We start from the raw sequence: 18698 nt of genomic DNA, 5'->3' as shown, positions 1-18698 counted from the left end.
CCATGGTACAAGAGCTGACATCACTGCCTCGGTAGTGCGTTTTGATAGACTTGAGGGGTGGGGGTGGTGCCTAATGCTTATTTGTCTTCCGTGAAAAGGCGTGTAACGTTTCAAGTGTAAACCTTTCAAGACGCACCAATTTAGATGCGCCCCGCTCACGACACGCGCCTCAGCGAATGAGCGCCATAATTATCCACTCATGGGCATCCGTTCAGGTTCACTGACAACTCGATGCTCCGCAATGTCCATTTCGCAACCGCTCGTGCGCAGCCACTGCAGATTGCGCAGTCCGTGCAGCAGCGAAGGCCTGCCGTCGCTTAACTGGAAAGGACGTCGCCTGCACGCGTACATGCGAAGCTATCATACGTGTTCTCGTTTGTTTGCTGCACGTATACGCGCTGGAACATTGGCGTCGCATTGCGGGCATACCGGAACAACAGTCCCGTCACAAACCCGGGGTGGCATGGTCGTTCAATGTTAATTCATGTGCATCTCGTTTGGCGGGCTGGGAAAGAAAAAAAAAAAAAACGCTTGATGTGATGCGTCGGCTTTCCGACGGCTGTGATATGGACGGCGAGCCGGATTAAGCAATGTATTAACGGTCCCGATGCCCCCGCCACCGGACGCCGTCGTTCCGGACGACATTGAGCCGCGTCGTGACGGCAGGGCGGCCATTGTTCCGCTGTGCATAGGAATCAAGCCAGAGCGCTCTCGGAGAGCGGCCGACATACGTCGCATCGAGCCGTGTGTATGCGACGCCGCTCGCGGTGCGGCTCTGGTTTTGGCGTTCCCTGGAAGCGGGGCAGAGAGTCGGAGCGTAACCGTGCCGAGGACGTGGCCCGCGCCGGGCGCGATCTAGGACTGGCTGCTCGCTGCCTACATGGCGCGAGACGTCGACGGCAGTGGATTCGGACGGTCTCACACTTTCAGGCTGGATCGCACGGCTTCGACGGCCAGCACGAGCTGCTGGGAGCGGCTACACATGCGTAAGTGTGTCTTCCCCAAAACTCCCTGGTATTTCCTAATCGCTGGCTCGTGGCCTACGGTGTACGGAATGTTTTTGTTTTATAACAAACACACACGCATGCAATTCATTGATCGCTGTTGACGATTGTGTATGCTAACATTGGAATGGTCAATAGCAAGAAAGCGTTCTTCGTATCGGATCAGGGTTCGATTAACAGACAGCACGCCGTCATGACCGCGAGGGCTAACACGATGCTAGGCCTACCACGCATTAGCGTGCGCGGCGTTCTCCATCAGGGGGATGGGGCCGAACGGTCATCGTCGCACCCCCCCCCCCCCCCTTCCTTTCTACTAAGTCAATGTACGGGGCAGACTTTGCCCCCCCCCCCCTCCTTTTTTGAGGTGACAAGGGGGGGGGGTGGCGGCTGCACCTCCTGCCCCCTTTGTGCGCCAGAGGTCCGCCTCGATGCGAAAGCACACTTGCGCGTTTCAGTACGTTTTCTACAAATTTCGTTGAATTTTTAAAAGCTGTAGGATGCCATTTACGGCAAACGTTTTGTCTAAAGGCAGCGGAGTTTTTTTCGGAGATGGTTACTCGTATTCTCAGCGCTCGTGGTTTCTTGGATCCTAAATTAATGTGCCACAATCTCTTTTAACGGCACGTGAAAAAAAGAAATACTCTAGTTAAATAGACTTCTATCATAGGCGCAGAGTGCACATAAAGATACAAAGTGATTAAATCATACAGGAGCATAGGCGTGCGCCGTGTTCTCCACTAATAAGCCATTTGAAAATTGTACGCACTGTTGAGTGCCGCTACACATTTTTTTGTTGGCTATTCTGAAAGAGAACGAGCTCCGTAATGGATGCAAGAAAATGAAAATGAAGCATTTGCGTGCTTCTCCCAAAGGTACCCTGATTTCCGGGGTAAATATAGGATGCAAAGAGTTCTTTGTGTCCAAATATACGGTTCCTTGGTTACCATCATCGCCAAACACACACACACACACACACACACACACACACACACACACACACACACACACACACACACACACACACACACACACACACACACATCTTTAAATGACTTAGGTGGCAGCCCCGACCCTACCGCCATGTGCATGGCTGTGGTCACTTTAAACTCGGAACGCAACAGTACTAAAAAAACAAAGAAAAAAAGATCCGAGACAGCGGTGTAGCCAAGGGCTGGCACACCGAGCTTATGCGCCCCCCTGAGCCCTCCCCTCCCCTCGAACAACAACAACAAAAAAAGAACCCAGGCAGTGGAAACTTCCGGAGCCCTTCACTACGGTGTCTCTCGTAATGATACGGTGGTTTCGGGACGTGAAACACCAGATGTTATTATTGTATCCTACAACTCCTCCACCCCTTCCCCTGTGTAGGGTAGCATACCGGCCCTCCTAGACTAGTTAAAACCTCTCCATTTCCCCTTCCTTCCTTCCTTCCTTCCTTCCTTCCTTCCTTCCTTCCTTCCTTCCTTCCTTCCTTCCTTCCTTCCTTCCTTCCTTCCTTCCTTCCTTCCTTCCTTTCTTTATTTCCTTCATTCCTCCCTTTAATTTCTGGCTCATTCACAGGACTGCGGTTTATTTTCGCCGTTTGCTGGAAGTAAAATATTATCAAGATTTCATTGAATTGCCGGCCTGGTCTCCCCGACAGCGAACATATCGAAGACGCACCTGGCCATCGGCTGCGTGGTCTTCTTTCTGGCGTGCATGATCATCATCCTGGTGGCTCTGGCCGTGACGATAGCGACGCACCGCTACTTCTACTACAACGTGGCCCCTGCGGGATCGCCGGGAGGCCCCGCAGGTGGCGGCGGCCCCGACGGAGGAGGTCCTGGACCCTCCGAGCCCGATATCATCACGGACATCCCTTGTCCGGTGCAAACCGTCGAAGGTAAGCGTCCCGCCAATTTGAGATAGCTGATCCCTCGAACGGCATCGGACTGATCGAGACGACCGCAGTCGCCGATCACAGCACAATTGAACTTCAGCAAATATGCTTGCTTCTAGCCTATGCGACCCCCTCCCCTCCGCTGAGGGAGATGTGTATTTGGCCAGCTCACGCCTGCATGTAGACGAAATCGTACAGACAAATAAAGTGCCGGGGCTGTGCAACAAGTGGAGCGCGTTCACGTGGCGGCACCTGCCTCGTGGTATAGTGGGATGGCGCTGCTGCGCTATGACGTAGATCGCTGCGAGAAACCGGAGATGATGTGGCGCAAAGACGACGCGGCGCGTTCTCGCAAGAGAACAAAGCTAAAGGCCATGACTACATCAGTACGCAGAGAGAGCAGCCATCTCTCCCTCCTCATGGAAAAAGAGGGCGCGCGGTTACGCTAAGCTGCACGTTTTCTCTCTTCATAGGGAGAGCGGGTGACGCCACGCCAGAAAGCTACGCGCTGACGCGCTGCACGAATGCGTGTGGTCAGGCCTTAAGACAAGAGGTCCGAGAAAGAACGTCATTGGCTGCAGTCGCTCTCGCTAGAACAACGAGTGGTCAGGCGTCCGCGCAGTGCATTCATTTTACGCCGAATCACTCGAAGAGCACCGGTGCCTGTCTAAAGTGCATGGATCCGATCAATACTTGATACTTTAGGGCACACACACGAGGACACAGTCGAAAGGATCACAAGGACCAGCGCAGAATCGTGTGTGTCCAGCGCACAAGGACAAGCACAGATCCGTCCCTCTGTGTCCTCGTGTCTATATGCGCTAAACTATCAGTATGCATGAAAACCAACTAGCCCCCCTTTACGTGTTATTGCAGACCAGATCAAGCTTATCGAATGAGACAAGTCTTATCCGCGGAGATATTAATGCTCAACATGTAGCTGTTGCAGATCATCGCGTCACGACGTGCGGCGTGGATGTGGAGAGTTAAAGAGTTGTGCGATGGCCACACGACCACGCGGCTGCAATACTTAAAATTCTGTTTCGTTTTATTTCCCGTATGACAACACACACCATTACTTGCACCAGTCGGTTGGGAAGGAGTGATATTACATACGGTATTACGTGGTATCTAGAATATTACATATTAAGTACATTTTTTGCACACCATCTCATTAAATAATTAAAGGTCTCTTTATTACGTATACCTTCACTGATTTTATTGTTTAGCTGATTGAGTAAAGTTGTTATGTTGCTATATTCTTGTATTTATGTCCACTGCATTTCTAACAGATTATTATTGTTATTGTTATTATTATTATTATTATTATTATTAAGTTTTATTGGCGCAAGGGCATCTAAGGCTAAAGAGCGCCAGTTTTTCTAACAGATCTCCTTTCAGCCATGGGCCTCCATCTGAATAAGCAATGTATATTTGTAGTTTTTATAAGTAGATAAAAAGTGATGTTTTGATTTATTGATTTGTCAATGATCGATTTGCTGATCGGTTGGTTGGTCGGTTGATCGATCTTATGCTATTACCTACAAACGAAGCTGTTACTGATGTGGCAACCTGCAGGACTTCTCTCATGTCACGACCCCGTGAACTATCGTGAATTTGCCAACACACGTTTCACGAACACCTTGAGCTTTAGGTGCTGGGTTAGAGAATGCTGAGGAGCGTACACTTCCTCGGTTCTCTCAACGAAGGGCCGTGCAGAGAGAGAGAAACAACATTTATTCACGCATCCGGCGTGCGGGAAGTCACCGGCCACGCAGGGCGCGGGTATTCCCTATCTGAAGACTATGGCTAATAGTCCTATAGTACCAGGCCCTAGATCTTGAGGACGTTGTGCTCCGGCTAGGCGTTGGATACTCGGGCTCCTCCGCTCCCGTTGTCCGGGGCGTCGGCTCCCTTTCTCCTCTGCTTTGCCAGGGCCTCCTCAAGCCGCTGGATGGCCCTTCGTCGCGTGGTTGAGTCGGAGGGCCGTGTACAAAGAGACGCACTCTGTGTCTCCCAGTCTCAATTACGACAGCTGTACTCTGTTTTTCCCACGCGCAGACTGCGAGAAGCACGGGTGCAAGGCGATGCCGGATCCAGGACACGGCGGGGCCACTCGCTGCTTTCTGCGGGACGACGCGTTCGGCTACCGGTACCGGCACACCACGTACGGAGACCGGGAGGTGAACTACAGCCTCACCTACGACATGACCTCGCAGGGCCCTTTCGCCGATGATGTCATCAACAACGTGCGCGTGCAGGCGGTATACATCACTGAAGATACGTTGAGGTTACGGGTGAGTCGCTCACTCTGCGTTAACCATGGCACCCGAAATGACGGGCGCGCGGCTCCGCCATCTCGGAGGCCATGCGCTAACTGACCTCTCTCCAAGGGCGTGCACTGGGGAGGCGGCTGCCCCCTGGAAGCGCTACTTTTGCGCTGTACTTTTATTCAGTTGGACCTTACCACAATTCTTAAAAAGAGCATGGTTTGTGGCAACGCAGGTTTTGGATATACAATGAGGGCCAACGGCCCCCATTCCAAGAAATGCTTGCTTCTCATTTTTTACTTCCGGGAACCCAGGGACGGACGAAAGGCGCGTCATTGTAAGAAGCATGGCATGGTTTCATTTCCGTTTTTTTTTTTGTCGCCCGCTGTGAAGAAAGTTGGATTTCGGACACTACACACACTACCAATTGAGAGGGTAAGCTGTAAAAAAAAAAAAAAAACCACTGCCCCCCCCCCCCCCCCCTCCTTCTCCACATATAATGAAGAACCCTGCGCACGTCAAGCCGTTTACATTTTACTGACCCAGAGGGAACAGAGAAGTGGCGGTCTGAAGTTTTCGTTTCACAGCACTGTCACGCGGTCACGTTTGATCGCGATCGGGACTGATGGGGATTGAATTTCTCGATCGTAATTGGCTGCTTTACGTAAGCTTCAGAAATCACTGTTCAGAAATTTCACATCGATCGAGCTGTATCGCGACCGTGTGACGCTAGTGCAACAGTTGACCACAAATAATATTTGTGACTCACGTGCCATTGGATTGTACTGAGTTTTCAGATAATGTTTTCTTTATTTTTATTTACTTATTTACAGTACCTTATAGAGACCTCGAGGGGGATCGTGTAGGGGGGGAGGGGGCGGTACAGATTATACGCGGGAGATATATATGCATACGTAGGTAAATATTGATTATTAAAGAAAATACGATTCAACACGTGAACATATAAGCACAATACGTACTATAAAAGTAAATTATAATGTGAAGGTGTAATGCAAAAGGCAATTTAACAGTAACTATAAACCAGCAATAGTTCAAAATAAAAATAAAACTGACAAAACAGTTTACTGCAAATAAATGTACATAAGAAAAAAGCAGGAGAAAGAATAAAAAAAACGTAGGTAGCTGTACTATAAATGTAATACACTAGTTTTCAGTGAACACACATTTTTTAAAGAGCGTGGCAGAACTTTGCCTGGTCTTGCTCTGAGACAAGATCATCTGGCAAGCGAATAGCTTGTGGAAGAGTCGATTGGTGGAAAGCGTTATAGTATTACCGTACATGCGTGATAAACTAACGCTGTTACAAAGTCGGCTCGTAATTTGATGAGCTATATTAAGGTGAACAGATAGCATCGTGATGGTGTGGATGAGTTTGTTGAATAGTGAAAAAGGTGAAATGTCGCGGCGAATTTTCAGTGGCTGGACTGCGACACTGTTTAACCTGTGTTAGGCTGGATGGGTATTAATATAGCTGTAATTACGTGCTATGAATCGACTAGCTCTGTTCTGTATAGATTCTAACTTTTGTATGGGGTGTTGTTAATGTGGTGACCAAATGGAGGAGGCGAACTCTAGTTGAAGACGGATTAGAGCAAGACAAGCCATGGCGTTTACGTACATCGAAGGGAGCACTGTATAGGTTTCGGCACAGAAAACCTAATGATCTTGATTTGTTAGCACAGATGGAATTGGTACGTGTAGACCAAGAAAGAGTAGGAGTTAAGTTTGTGCCTAGGTACTTGTAATGCTCGGTGGGTTATACAATGATATTATCAAATATGTATTGACCATTAAGGTTATCGTGTTTTCGACTAAAGGTGATTAGTTTGCATCTGAAAACATTTAGTGTCGTTTGCCTCGTTTTTCACCACTCATTAATCCGCTTATAACTGCCGTTTTGTCGACGGCATGAGTGACATTTTTCTCCTCTCTCTCTCTCTCTCTAACTTTTATTCCCCTTACCCTCTCCCCAGTGCCAGGTAGCCTACCGGGCTCAGCCATGGTTAACCTACATGCCTTTCTTTCATCCTTATTCTCTCTCTCTCTCTCTCTCTCTCTCTCTCTAATGCGCTTCTTTTGAAGGGTGAGATAATCGCTACTGTTGCGGATGGGACGATAGACAATGCTCTCGTCAGCAAATATTCTTGTAGTGAAGAAGATGGACGCTTCTCGAGGAGGCAGCGAGTACTTGCCAGGACGAGAAGATCATGGCGTTTTGTTCTCTCGGCGGTATCTATCTATCTATCTGGCTGGATCCACCATATCGACGCCAGCTGTCGAGACTGTTATCTTGTCTGATGAACAATGACTGCTTCCAAACACCCTATTTTATACGCACAAACTAGGATAAGTTGTCCGGCGGGTCATTAATGTGGACGAGAAAAAGTAAGGGGATTAAGAACACTGTCTTGTGAAACACCAGAGGAAACGTAAGAAAGTGATGAAGAGCGATTGTTCGCGATAGTGAATTGTTGCCTGTTAGTTTCTGAGCCATGTTAGCGTAAGGTAATGTAGTTTTAGAGATACCATTTTTAAAATCAAGCGACAGCGAGCAACACGATCGAAGGCCTTTGCAAAGTGAAGGAATAACTAATTTGTTTGCATATTACTGTTCATGTTAAAATGTAAGTCGACGGTGAACTAAAAGAGTCAAGTCTCGCAAAAACGACCCCTTCGAAACCCATGCTGGTTACAGAAAAATAAATTGTTTGATTTTAGATGAGTGTAAATGTTGGAAGCTATGATTTGATGTGTTCTTGCTTTGCCATGTGTGTTACTTTTCTTGATTTTTTCCATGCTTCTAGTATTGTATAATATCCCGTTCCTGCCATAGCCCTGTATAGGGCTGCAGAATAAATAAATAAATAAATAAATAAATAAATAAATAAATAAATAAATAAATAAATAAATAAATAAATAAATATGCTCAAACATCTTGCAACATGTGCACGTCGCAGAAATGGGGCGATAACATTCAGGTGAACTTTTACTGCAACTTTTATGTTCTGCCACTACCTTCGCTATCTTTCAGCCAGAAGGCAACATTCCTGTAGTGAGCGACTGCCGAAAAATGTCAAATAAAATGGTACTGGAGGCATATACAGTGTTTTTTTTAATATTTTAGAACTGATATCATCAATATCAGAAGATGAAGATATCTTCAGGTTTTCTAGATATACTTTCAATTGTGATATCGATAGGTATCATGAATTAGTAATCACCTTCGACAATTTCAGGAAGCTGGTCATGTTTTCTAGTAAACACGGATAAGGATAATGAATTAAAGACGTAAGGACAATCAGTGCCAGCAAAAGAAGTGTTGTGTTGATTGTGCAATGAAATGACGTTATCGTCACGATCACGAGTTCTCACTTTCCTGAACTTTTTCGGATTGAACTTCAGGAGTGAAGGCAAATCCTAGGAATAATATTCATTTTTGGCAGTTGTAATTTCATGGCAATATGTCCTTAGGCATTCCTCCTACATATCCCAAAAAGTCTGTGAACGTGTATATCTCTTTGTTTTTAAGTATACGCAGAGACTTGTCATGGATTAGGATGTCGACATGTGTTAACATATTTTGTGCCTTTCTGATTGTCCTTTCTTTTCAGTAATGCATATTTCATTTACTAAGCGAGAAGGAGTAGCCGGTGTAGCCGTATAGGCCCCAACCTCTCCAAATGGTCCTTTCACTTGATGAAAGACAAACAAACCCGAGGGCACATTTCTTCGCTATACCTGACCTCTGGCGCTTGTTATTTCAGTAATCTAACGGAATCTGGCTGAAGCACCGTTCTCGTCTTTCGTCGGTGCCAAAAGGCAGTCAAAGCCCTTTTGCTCTTTCCGAGGACTACGGGAATATGTGAACGCCTTTGATTTTTTCGCATAATACCTCCACAGCACACACGTCATCCCATGTACAGACCGTTTCCTCGTCTCTCCTTCTCTTCTCTCTCTTTCATCTTTGTACTCTCCCTTCCCATTCCCCCAGCGTAGGGTAGCAAACCGAGCACGTGCCTGGTTAAGCTTCCTGCCTTCTCCCTTGTCGTTCTCCCTTCCTAATCAAATCTGCCTCCGTTGTGCACGATATGCGCGGGATGGCAGATTCACGACGAGGACAGACGTCGCTACGAGGTGCCCGTGCTGGACGACTCACCGCTGATGCGAAGCCCTCCCGCTGTGGACAGGAGCCGCTTGCGGTACCTCATCGAGGCCAACGAGACGAGACGCGGACGCGCCAGGCTGAGGGTGCTGCGCTCGGACAATTACGTCGTCATGTGAGTCCCCGTTTGAACGATAACCTGTCGGTAAAGCCAAGGTAAAGCGACCGTTAAATTGTGTCACTTTGAAAAAAATTAGCTTTACAAACCCATCAGGCGCTGATCAGCTGCAGAAGTATGCCTACGGTCTGTCCTTTGTGATGTGTATCACAACGCCAATGCGGAGGAATTACTGATCAATTTCGTTATCTCATTATTATATGTCACGAATTGTCCCACAAAGGTGTGGATATGAATAATTCTACATAAAAAATAACGCACGAGGAAAAAAAAAACAAGCAAAAACGAACGTACAATGTATAATAACGAATAAAAAAACACACACGAATTATTGGCGTAGGTCTTGACTTCAGACACAGAAATAGTAAGTAAGCAAGCGAAAACACAAGTGCCTACATCCAAAATTGTCAATGTCACTTTTTCGCCGTCGCCGTCGCCGTGAGGTTCTCTATAAAAACTTCAAGGACGACAACATCCGCCCGCGCGTCGTATGTTACATGTGCAAGTGAAATCATGCGAAAGGAGCCGACAATTACGCAATGACAATCTGTTGACGCTAAAGGTCCTTGGCGTGGTGGTGGTGGTGGGGGCTGCTTTGTGGCTCCGGCAGGAACTGTGTACTTTGAGCTATACCAGGCGCAGTCGCCCTCGTCCTATGTTGACAGGGATCAGCAGACGGCCCATACCTTAGTACGTGCCGTGTTCCCACCACTCATTTTGCGTTGAAGTAGCAGCAAGAAGGTCCCTCCACTCATTGCAGCCTCCACGTTTCTTTACTTTGCACTTTATTTATTTATTTTATTTATTTGATTATACAGCAGTCCAAGTACAGGGCTAAAGCAGGAGTGGATGAGTAATACAGGACGAAAGCAACAGAGCAAGAAACAACAATATATTAGAGCAATTCGCAAGAATACAGCACTTTGCATATTGCAAACAAGAGCTTACATATGTTCGAAGCGGTTAGTAGCGGCATCAATGAAATGTTTTAATGGTGGTGAGTTACGCCAGTTAGGATTATATAGTATTTAGGTGCTGGCCTTAGAATAATATTTCTATTTGTTGCTCTCGCATTCATTGCTTCGCTCCTGCGGCGATACTGCGGATATTTAAAAAATAGCCATGTATCACCTATATCTGTCGAATCTCTAACGAAGTTCACTTCTTGCTTTGCGACGACATTGAGACGTCTGAAAATATCAATTGCCCTTGAAACCCCAGGAACCTTTGAAGCCGAAATGACCCTTTGCCCTTGAAACCCAGGCTGGACTCGTGGCACCTGGTGATGACCGAGCAGTTCCTTCAGGTGGTGCTACCTTACAGCGGCGAACAGCTGTACGGATTCGGAGAGAGCGGACACGAGCACATCAACCTTGCGATGGGAAGCGGCACGATGTTCTCCAGGCGTGTCAGCAACTACAGCGCCACGGATGACGCAAACGCAGTACGTGTGTATACACTCCGATCTTACCGGAAGCATTTATTGGAGACCACTTGCTTGCTTCTCTCTCCCTACACACTTTTTTACTGAGAGTAGAGTTCACGAATACAGTCGCATTTCAAGCTGCTTCACCTTACCTTTTGTTATGTAACGAACAATAAAAAATCATTACTTACGTTAGCACCATTTTTAATTCTGTCAAGAAACATCTCCATGTTTCCGTGTTCGCGAAGAATGCCACGATGCTTTACAAGGAGACAAAAAAAAGCAAGAACTTTTTGTTTAATCTAAACGTAAGGTGTTACACAAGGTGGCGAACTTGCTTGGTGATGCCACTTCCTGCGTTTTCTTTTCGGCGTAGCATCGCGGTATTAGAAACGTACATCGTTGCTGCTTCTCATCGTTTTTGACGACGCAAAGCTCCAGATAAAGAGTTTTCTTTAATATATAATTTTTGTATCCAATAAATAAATGACTCAACAAATTGTAGACGCCTACGCGTACATGTCCGTATTTGTAGCTGGGATAAACATATCACGCTAGATCGAGCAAACTAATATTTAAATTTGTCGCAGCCAACGCGTATACCTTCTTGTACTTGGTAAAGGGGGGCTCTGGAGGTTATTTATTAGCCACTTGATGCGTTCGCGATGTGCCAGCCGTGCGCATCGTGTCGTACTAGATGGCGAATCGTTGTGCAACCGACCCCAATAGCAGGTCGGCTGCATGCGTGGCAATGTGTTTAGTTAATGTGTTATAACTAGTTTTGGGAGCACAATAACGATCTCAGAATGAAGTTAACCTGAGTTAAGCCCCGACTATCACATTCATGGGTCTGTATGAGTCCCCCTTCGTCCCTATATTTTTTTTTTACAAGTGTACTTGATGAGTATTTCAAGCAGCGAAGCTAACGATTACACACATCGTACATTTTCTTCAAGAACTGGGATAACTTCGCTGGAGTTCACCCGTTCTTCATGAATCCCAAAGGAGACGGAACAGCATGGGGAGTTCTCATCCTCAACAGCAACGCGATGGGTGAGTTTAATAATTAACCTTCTTATCTTGATGGATAAACTTAGCGCTTCTTCTTTTGGGTGATTTTAACCCTTAATTTAACCGAAAGTACTCACGAGAACGTTTTCTTCTTTCTTTCTTTCTTTCTTTCTTTCTTTCTTTCTTTCTTTCTTTCTTTCTTTCTTTCTTTCTTTCTTTCTTTCTTTCTTTCTTTCTTTCTTTCTTTCTTTCTCTTTCTTTCTCTCTCTCTTTCTCTCTTTCTCTCTTTCTTCTTTTCTTTCTTTCTTTCCTTCTTTCTTTCTTTTTGTTTCTTTCTTGATCTATCTATCTATCTATCTATCTATCTATCTATCTATCTATCTATCTATCTATCTATCTATCTATCTATCTATCTATCTATCTATCTATCTATCTATCTATCTATCTATCTATCTATCTATCTATCTATCTATCTATCTATCTATCTATCTATCTATCTATCTATCTATCTATCTATCTATCTATCTATCTATCTGTCTGTCTGTCTGTCTGTCTGTCTGTCTGTCTGTCTGTCTGTCTGTCTGTCTGTCTGTCCATCCGTCCGCCCACCCGTCCTTACATATTTATTTTTAGAACAGCTACTTACTATTAAATTTGCAATATCGTGGTGGTGGCTGTGGACACGTCTTATTTTGCAAGTAGTATAACAGCATAAGGTATGTCGTAAAATTTTTGAAATCGCTTAGCATATAGCAACAACGGAGGTAAATGGAACGGAGGTAATAAACGCATTGGTGCCGTTTTTCCAGGCACCCACAAAACGTGCGTTTGTATGTCATTTACTCAAACAGATTACACGGTGACATCGGGCGGAAACATCGCCATTGCGACCACGGGCGGCATCCTGGACCTTTATTTCTTCGTGGGATCCACACCCGCTCAGGTGGTTCAACAATACCAAAAGGTAAGACACACTCAACTGACTTCTCTCTGAGGCAACTGACTCACAGTAATCGGTCAACTCTAGAAAATGCATTTCTCGCGACGGTGTCCAAGAGTTGGTCGAATCATCCGGAAAGGTGCATTATATATAGCGGCATAATTGATGAACTATGTCTTTTTCTAAGTTACGCATCCTGCCCCGCCACGGTGGTCTAGTGGCTAAGATACTCGGCTGCTGACCCGCAGGTAGTGGGATCAAATCCCGGCTGTGGCGGCTGCATTTCCGATGGAAACTGAAATGTTGTTCAATGTTGCTCCTGTGGTTTTTTAAGGTGCACCCAAATCTGAGGCCCGTGTACTCAGATTTATGTGCACCTTAAAGAACCCCAGGAGGTCGAAATTTCCGGAGCCCTCCACTACGGCGTCCCTCATAATCATATGGTGGCTTTGAGGCGTTAAACTCCACAAATCAAGCATTCAACCAAGTTAGGCATCCTGAAGGAAGTTGAGCATGGGAAGTCATTAGGCTGTACACTTTAAGGAGTGTTAATGAAGACTGAATTCTGAGGGTTGCGTGCATGTTGGTAGAAATTGCTAAAAAACAACCAGATAAACCTTAAAGATCTCACGAGTAAGAAAAAAAAGAAGAAACGGCGGCCACCGGTATAGTGAACATGAGTGGTAACAAAGTTCACGTGGCCGAGTGACGTCATTTTATGACGTCACATGATGACATCATCAATAGCGTTATGTTAATGCTTCGTCTGATAAAATCTTGTGATGGATGGCAGGCTGTATAAACTTGGGCGTTGGCGTGTTATGAGTCGTTTTAAACGATAAAACGCTAAGCTGTTCTATTCTAACCCGTGTCCTAAGCATGATACCAAACTATATTTCTGACTATTCCAGGACAAAAACGTATTCGCGCCAGCAGTTTTATTGTAACAACCATATAAGTATTTTCGAATAACGCGTTCGATGCTCTAACCACTGAGCTATCGCTGTGGCCATCATATAAGTATTTTCTTGGCAATTAAAAAAAATCACTTGGAAGTCGACGCTGTTCGTATCTTTTGGTCTCTTGTTTTTTCCACGTGTAAAATTAAACTGTGCGCATAGGAGAATAGTTGAGGACGACCCCACCAGCTAGCTCGAACATTTAGAGTTGCTATGTTTTATTTTGAAGAATTTCTTTCTCGACATCGGTGGGCAACACTGTGCAATTGCCACGCAACGCCATGCTAGACGGACGAGTGTTCCAAGTGTTCAAACCCGGAATAATTGGATGACAGCACCCAGAGTGGTCTAACTTGAATTGCGCTTCCATATGACGATGTAGTTCCCCGTCGGGACTTTTCAGTATTACCGACTCATCAAAAAGTCGCATTAATTAAATAGACTGTGTATATTTAACAACAATCATTTACCCGTGCGCCTGCACCATTTGACTTACAACGCACTCCCGCTTAATTTGTTTATGTAAGGATCCCCGACTCCTATAACTGCTCGATCTTGTGGAATAGGGTGCGTTTTGAAACATTAACATTTTATAAAATCCCCAGTATATGCCGTCACAGTTCTGGAGTACAAAATGATGTTGATTATTTTCACGGGGAATTCATAATTGACTACAACAGACAAGGTCATCCTAGTTGAATTTTCAACTATTCATCTTGGACAAGTCGCACCTTAGGAATCGTATGTACCTGCTTCGTTCTAACGGCGTGTGTAGATCCTGAGCACACTTTAAAAACGACTCCTGTTTAGTGGTATGCATTCTAGTTTACGACGAAGTGCGTTGGTGCTAATCATTTCCAAAATCCAGGCAATACGTAATGATTATGCATCCATTAAAAAAAAAAACCCAACGAGATTGACAGCAAGGTTTACCGCAAGTTTCACGGCACCTAATTAGAAACTGTTGATGTAGAATTTAAATTTGTACAAAGCATTTGGCGGCTTCAGTTCGTAACTTATTATAAAACTACCTAAAAGAAGGTTTTTTTCTCGAGATGCTCATTTATATGTTGGACGCATCCATATCAATCAAACATAGGCTGGAGAAACCACATGCGATGGTAATTGTTGGCATTAATTGTAGGGTACTAATCGTGATGCAAATTGAAATAATTGAAGTGGACGAAAAATCACCATTTTCGTCGAAGGAATATGCCGTTGTGACAAGTGAAGCGTTCATTCGTATAATGTGAGTGCACACGACCGAATTCGTTCGATACACACGACAGTTGCCTTTCAGCTCGTCGGTCTTCCCTTCATGCCCCCGATCTGGGCTCTGGGCTATCAAGTGTGGATGACGAACTACACGTCGCTCAACGAGGTTAGGGGCGCGGTGACAGCGCTGGACCAAGCGGGCCTGCCCAAGGTGAGATCAGCAAATAAACCGTGCCAATGCTCACACACGAGCCCACGGACAAAACATATTTGCATAATTAATAAATTAACGAATAAGTAAGCAGCGGTGCCAAGCTGCAGTCGATAAGATAACGCCGGAACTGCTTGAACCCCCAGATCACCATGGTTCCTGAGACTCCAACACTGATAGGGGAAGAAAAAATTCTAAAGTCGCTTTCGTTGTTGAGCGCATAGTTTGCTGCGCGTGTGTAATTCTCGGTCGCTGATGTGAAGATCGCGGGTTCGATTCCAGCGTTGGCTGCATTTCAACGGAGACGAAAAGCTGTGTATTAGATTTAAGAACACGTTAGAGAATCCCAGGCTGTAAAACAAAAAAAATTGTGGAGCCCTCCGCTACGGCCTCCAGCATGATCATATCGTGGCTTTGGCACTGTAAAACTACAGCAATAATCAATTATTATGTTAATGCGTATATGTGAAATACACATGTCCTTCAAATTATTAATAAAATAATTTAATAATAAAATAAATTTTTCATCAATTTCATTTAAGAATTCTTCATCACATGACTTGAAAGACCTAATGCGCATTCATGTTTTTAAGACAAAATTGAAAAAGTCTCAATTAAACGTATAACTGCTTCATTTTGTTAATTTTTGATATCTTGCTTCGTCTGTAAAAAAAAATTCGAAATGTTCTTGTGACTTGCTTTTTCGTTATTCGTATTTTAGCTTTTTCTTTGTATTAACACAGGAGTCCCGCCTGCGGTTTACTACCTTGGGACCTCCTCCTGCAAACTTAATCACAATTTAAATTTAAAAAAAATTTAAAAAAGAAACATTGATTTATTTAATTATTTATTTATTGATTCGTTGAAATACCACGGTAATGTGCCGAAAAGCCTTTTTTCATATATTAAGGCGACCGTTTGCTCATGTGTGACAGTAAAAGCAGCTCAATGCAAAAACAGTGTTCGTATCTCTGATGCAAGTTATATTGAAAATTATTCATCATGTATGAATCGCTGCCATGCGTGTCGGGGTTTGCATGTTTTCGCTTTGGATCATTTAAATGGACTGTTGAAGCAAGGTTACTAATTGTTAGTTCTTAGTGAAATGCCTTAGGGAATGTTAACTGCTGCTGCTGCCTTCAATAAATTGATAGACGAGACAAATTAGTGTAGATTTCAGTCTTTGGTTAACTTCTTTAACAGGACAATGAAAGTCATCCTTTCATTTCACGGCTTCGATCCGTGACAAGTGCACTCCGGCTTCACGAATGAAATCAATCGTCGTACATTTTTTACCGGGAGATATCGACCTGTTTTTTTTTTTATCCAGAGAAATAACACTGCCTTATTTGCAGGACATGATCTGGCTGGACGTATTCCAAGATTCGAAGGCATTCACTCTGAACTCCGCTTTCGGCGGCCTTCAGACCTACGTCCGGCAACTGGCGAGCGCGGGCGTTCAAGTGGGCCTGGTCACAGTACGTACCCGAATGTGCCAAACCTCGATAAAACAAATGGTTCCCTACATCGAACACCACGTCGTATAATTGCAGGCCGTCATTCACGGTAAATACGTGGCTAATAACTGACAAAACATTGCATTCAACAAACTGTTGACACCCGTCGCCCGTGGAAGGGGTGGGGGGGACGAGGGGGCATTGATTTTTATACAGGTCCCGCAACTGTCTGCGTCAGGTTAGCAAAGTGAGGCGTTGGGGTAGTTGGTTTTTCGTGACTGAGAAAAATTGTGCTACAATTGCTGCGGAAAACGAAGTTATGGAGGAGACAAAAAAAAAAAACAAAACAAGTGGACAATACAAGCGAAACCCCCCGCACTTGTATTGTCCACCTTTTTTTTTTTGTCTCCTCCGTAACTTCGTTTTCAGCAGCAATCGTAGCGCAATTTTTCTCAGTCATGTCAGCATCAGAGTGCGACACAGCAGCAGTTGCTCACAGGGGAAGGGATAAGAAGTGATAAAAAGAGATAGCGAAGGAAAGTTAGAGAAAAGTAAAAGATTGGGAGACGGCTGGACAAGTCCGCGGACGGGGCCCTGATCGGGGAGCGGTCGTCATAGACGAGCGTTGCAATGTGAGCTTGTTGGTGATGCATTTAAAATACATTATTGTAGTGCGAGGCGAAATAATAACTCTGTCCTCTCAGTCTATCACTTCCTGTTTCCGTATTCCTCCTCGCGCTACTAAAAAATCTTTCAAAAGGTGGTCATAGAGAGGACGTAGGGGTCGAGACTGTGAGCCACGAAATTCACCGAGCGTCTCCCGTCGCCAGTGGCACAAGGCCAACTGTTTGCATACTGCAAGGGTTCAGGCTCAGTGCGACAATTACGTGGGAGTTGGCGTGTGAAGATTTTTTTTTTGCCTCGTGTAGTAATATGAGTCCATGTCATGCTCTTTTTAACAAACACGTACAATGAGACATAGTTCACTGTATACAGTTCGTTATAGATTTGTTCGGGCGCTTCGAATTGCCGAATATATCGAACCATGTCTTTACGTAATGTTCTTTGCGTTATCCTTGGAATATACTGTATGCCATAACTCATTTTCTTCGTGTAGTCGCGCTTGAAAAATGACACATACAGTCGAACCTGAGTACGATGAACGCCGCCATACACCAAAATTTACACGAAGACGGAGAATTATTGATTATCCCTCAACAAACCATGTAAAATAGTGCTAAAATAAAAGTCTATTTGCGACTAATAACTATCACAGAGGTGCCCACACATCAACACGGCTTTCACTAACGCAACTCGATAATAGATACAAAATACCAAGGGATACATATTCAAAATTCAATCGTATAATCATTAAAACCACCACGCACATAGACGTTGTCTTTAGCTCTGATAATCGCTCGACCTGATGAACGCATTTCCCACCGGACCAGTAATCCACTTCAAGTTGCCCACCCACCATCGCGTACCACTACGTTTTCTGCCTCGTTATTCCTAAGAGCAGCTTCAGACTGGAGCGGCCTACCCTATGACATCATCAACATTGCCTCATCATCTACTTTCCAAGAACACATCACTGATCATCTGCAATTGTAATTGAATCATCAGTGTTAGATTTTTAGTTGTAACCTCACCCCTTATGTAACACTCCCGCTGAATGGGGGCCTTTAAGAAAATGAAACTGAACTGACCTTTCTTCATTACTTTCTTCCTTCGCAGAATCCGGCCATTCCTGCCGACAACGTAACGCGGTACGCCCCCTACACAACGGGACTTGAAGATGACGTGTTCGTTAAGAGAGGGTCAGGAACGAGCGGTTCTGACCCTAACGCTGTACTTTATGCAAAGGTAAGAGGTGAAAATTTAGGGGGTTCGTTTTCTTTGTTAGACACACCAATAATGAGCTTAATAAACAACAATAATGGACTTGTCTGCAAGTTTTCATTTGCGCAAACGCATGTCCCATGTTTGCTTGAAAGCGCTTACTGCTTATAGTTTTGAGTGTGG

At 44.9% G+C, this 18698-nt stretch overlaps 1 protein-coding gene across 1 annotated transcript in view; it reads left to right on the top strand.

Annotated features, from left to right (window-relative positions):
• Positions 1-698: 698 nt before the first annotated feature.
• The window catches only part of LOC119180850 (lysosomal alpha-glucosidase-like), a 39593-nt gene continuing 21593 nt past the window's right edge, over positions 699-18698 (top strand). Inside the window, exons 1-10 of the mRNA XM_037431988.2 lie at positions 699-986; positions 2647-2886; positions 4945-5180; positions 9279-9451; positions 10718-10898; positions 11837-11933; positions 12743-12855; positions 15091-15216; positions 16572-16694; positions 18411-18539. Of these exons, the coding sequence (XP_037287885.2) occupies positions 881-986; positions 2647-2886; positions 4945-5180; positions 9279-9451; positions 10718-10898; positions 11837-11933; positions 12743-12855; positions 15091-15216; positions 16572-16694; positions 18411-18539 (1524 nt within the window). The 5' untranslated portion in view covers positions 699-880. The remainder of the gene's footprint in view (positions 987-2646; positions 2887-4944; positions 5181-9278; positions 9452-10717; positions 10899-11836; positions 11934-12742; positions 12856-15090; positions 15217-16571; positions 16695-18410; positions 18540-18698) is intronic.

Source organism: Rhipicephalus microplus, chromosome 10 (assembly GCF_043290135.1).
Source record: "Rhipicephalus microplus isolate Deutch F79 chromosome 10, USDA_Rmic, whole genome shotgun sequence".
Classification (NCBI taxonomy): domain Eukaryota; kingdom Metazoa; phylum Arthropoda; class Arachnida; order Ixodida; family Ixodidae; genus Rhipicephalus; species Rhipicephalus microplus.
Note: the sequence above shows the minus strand (reverse complement) of the source record. Positions and strands in the feature narration are given on the sequence as shown.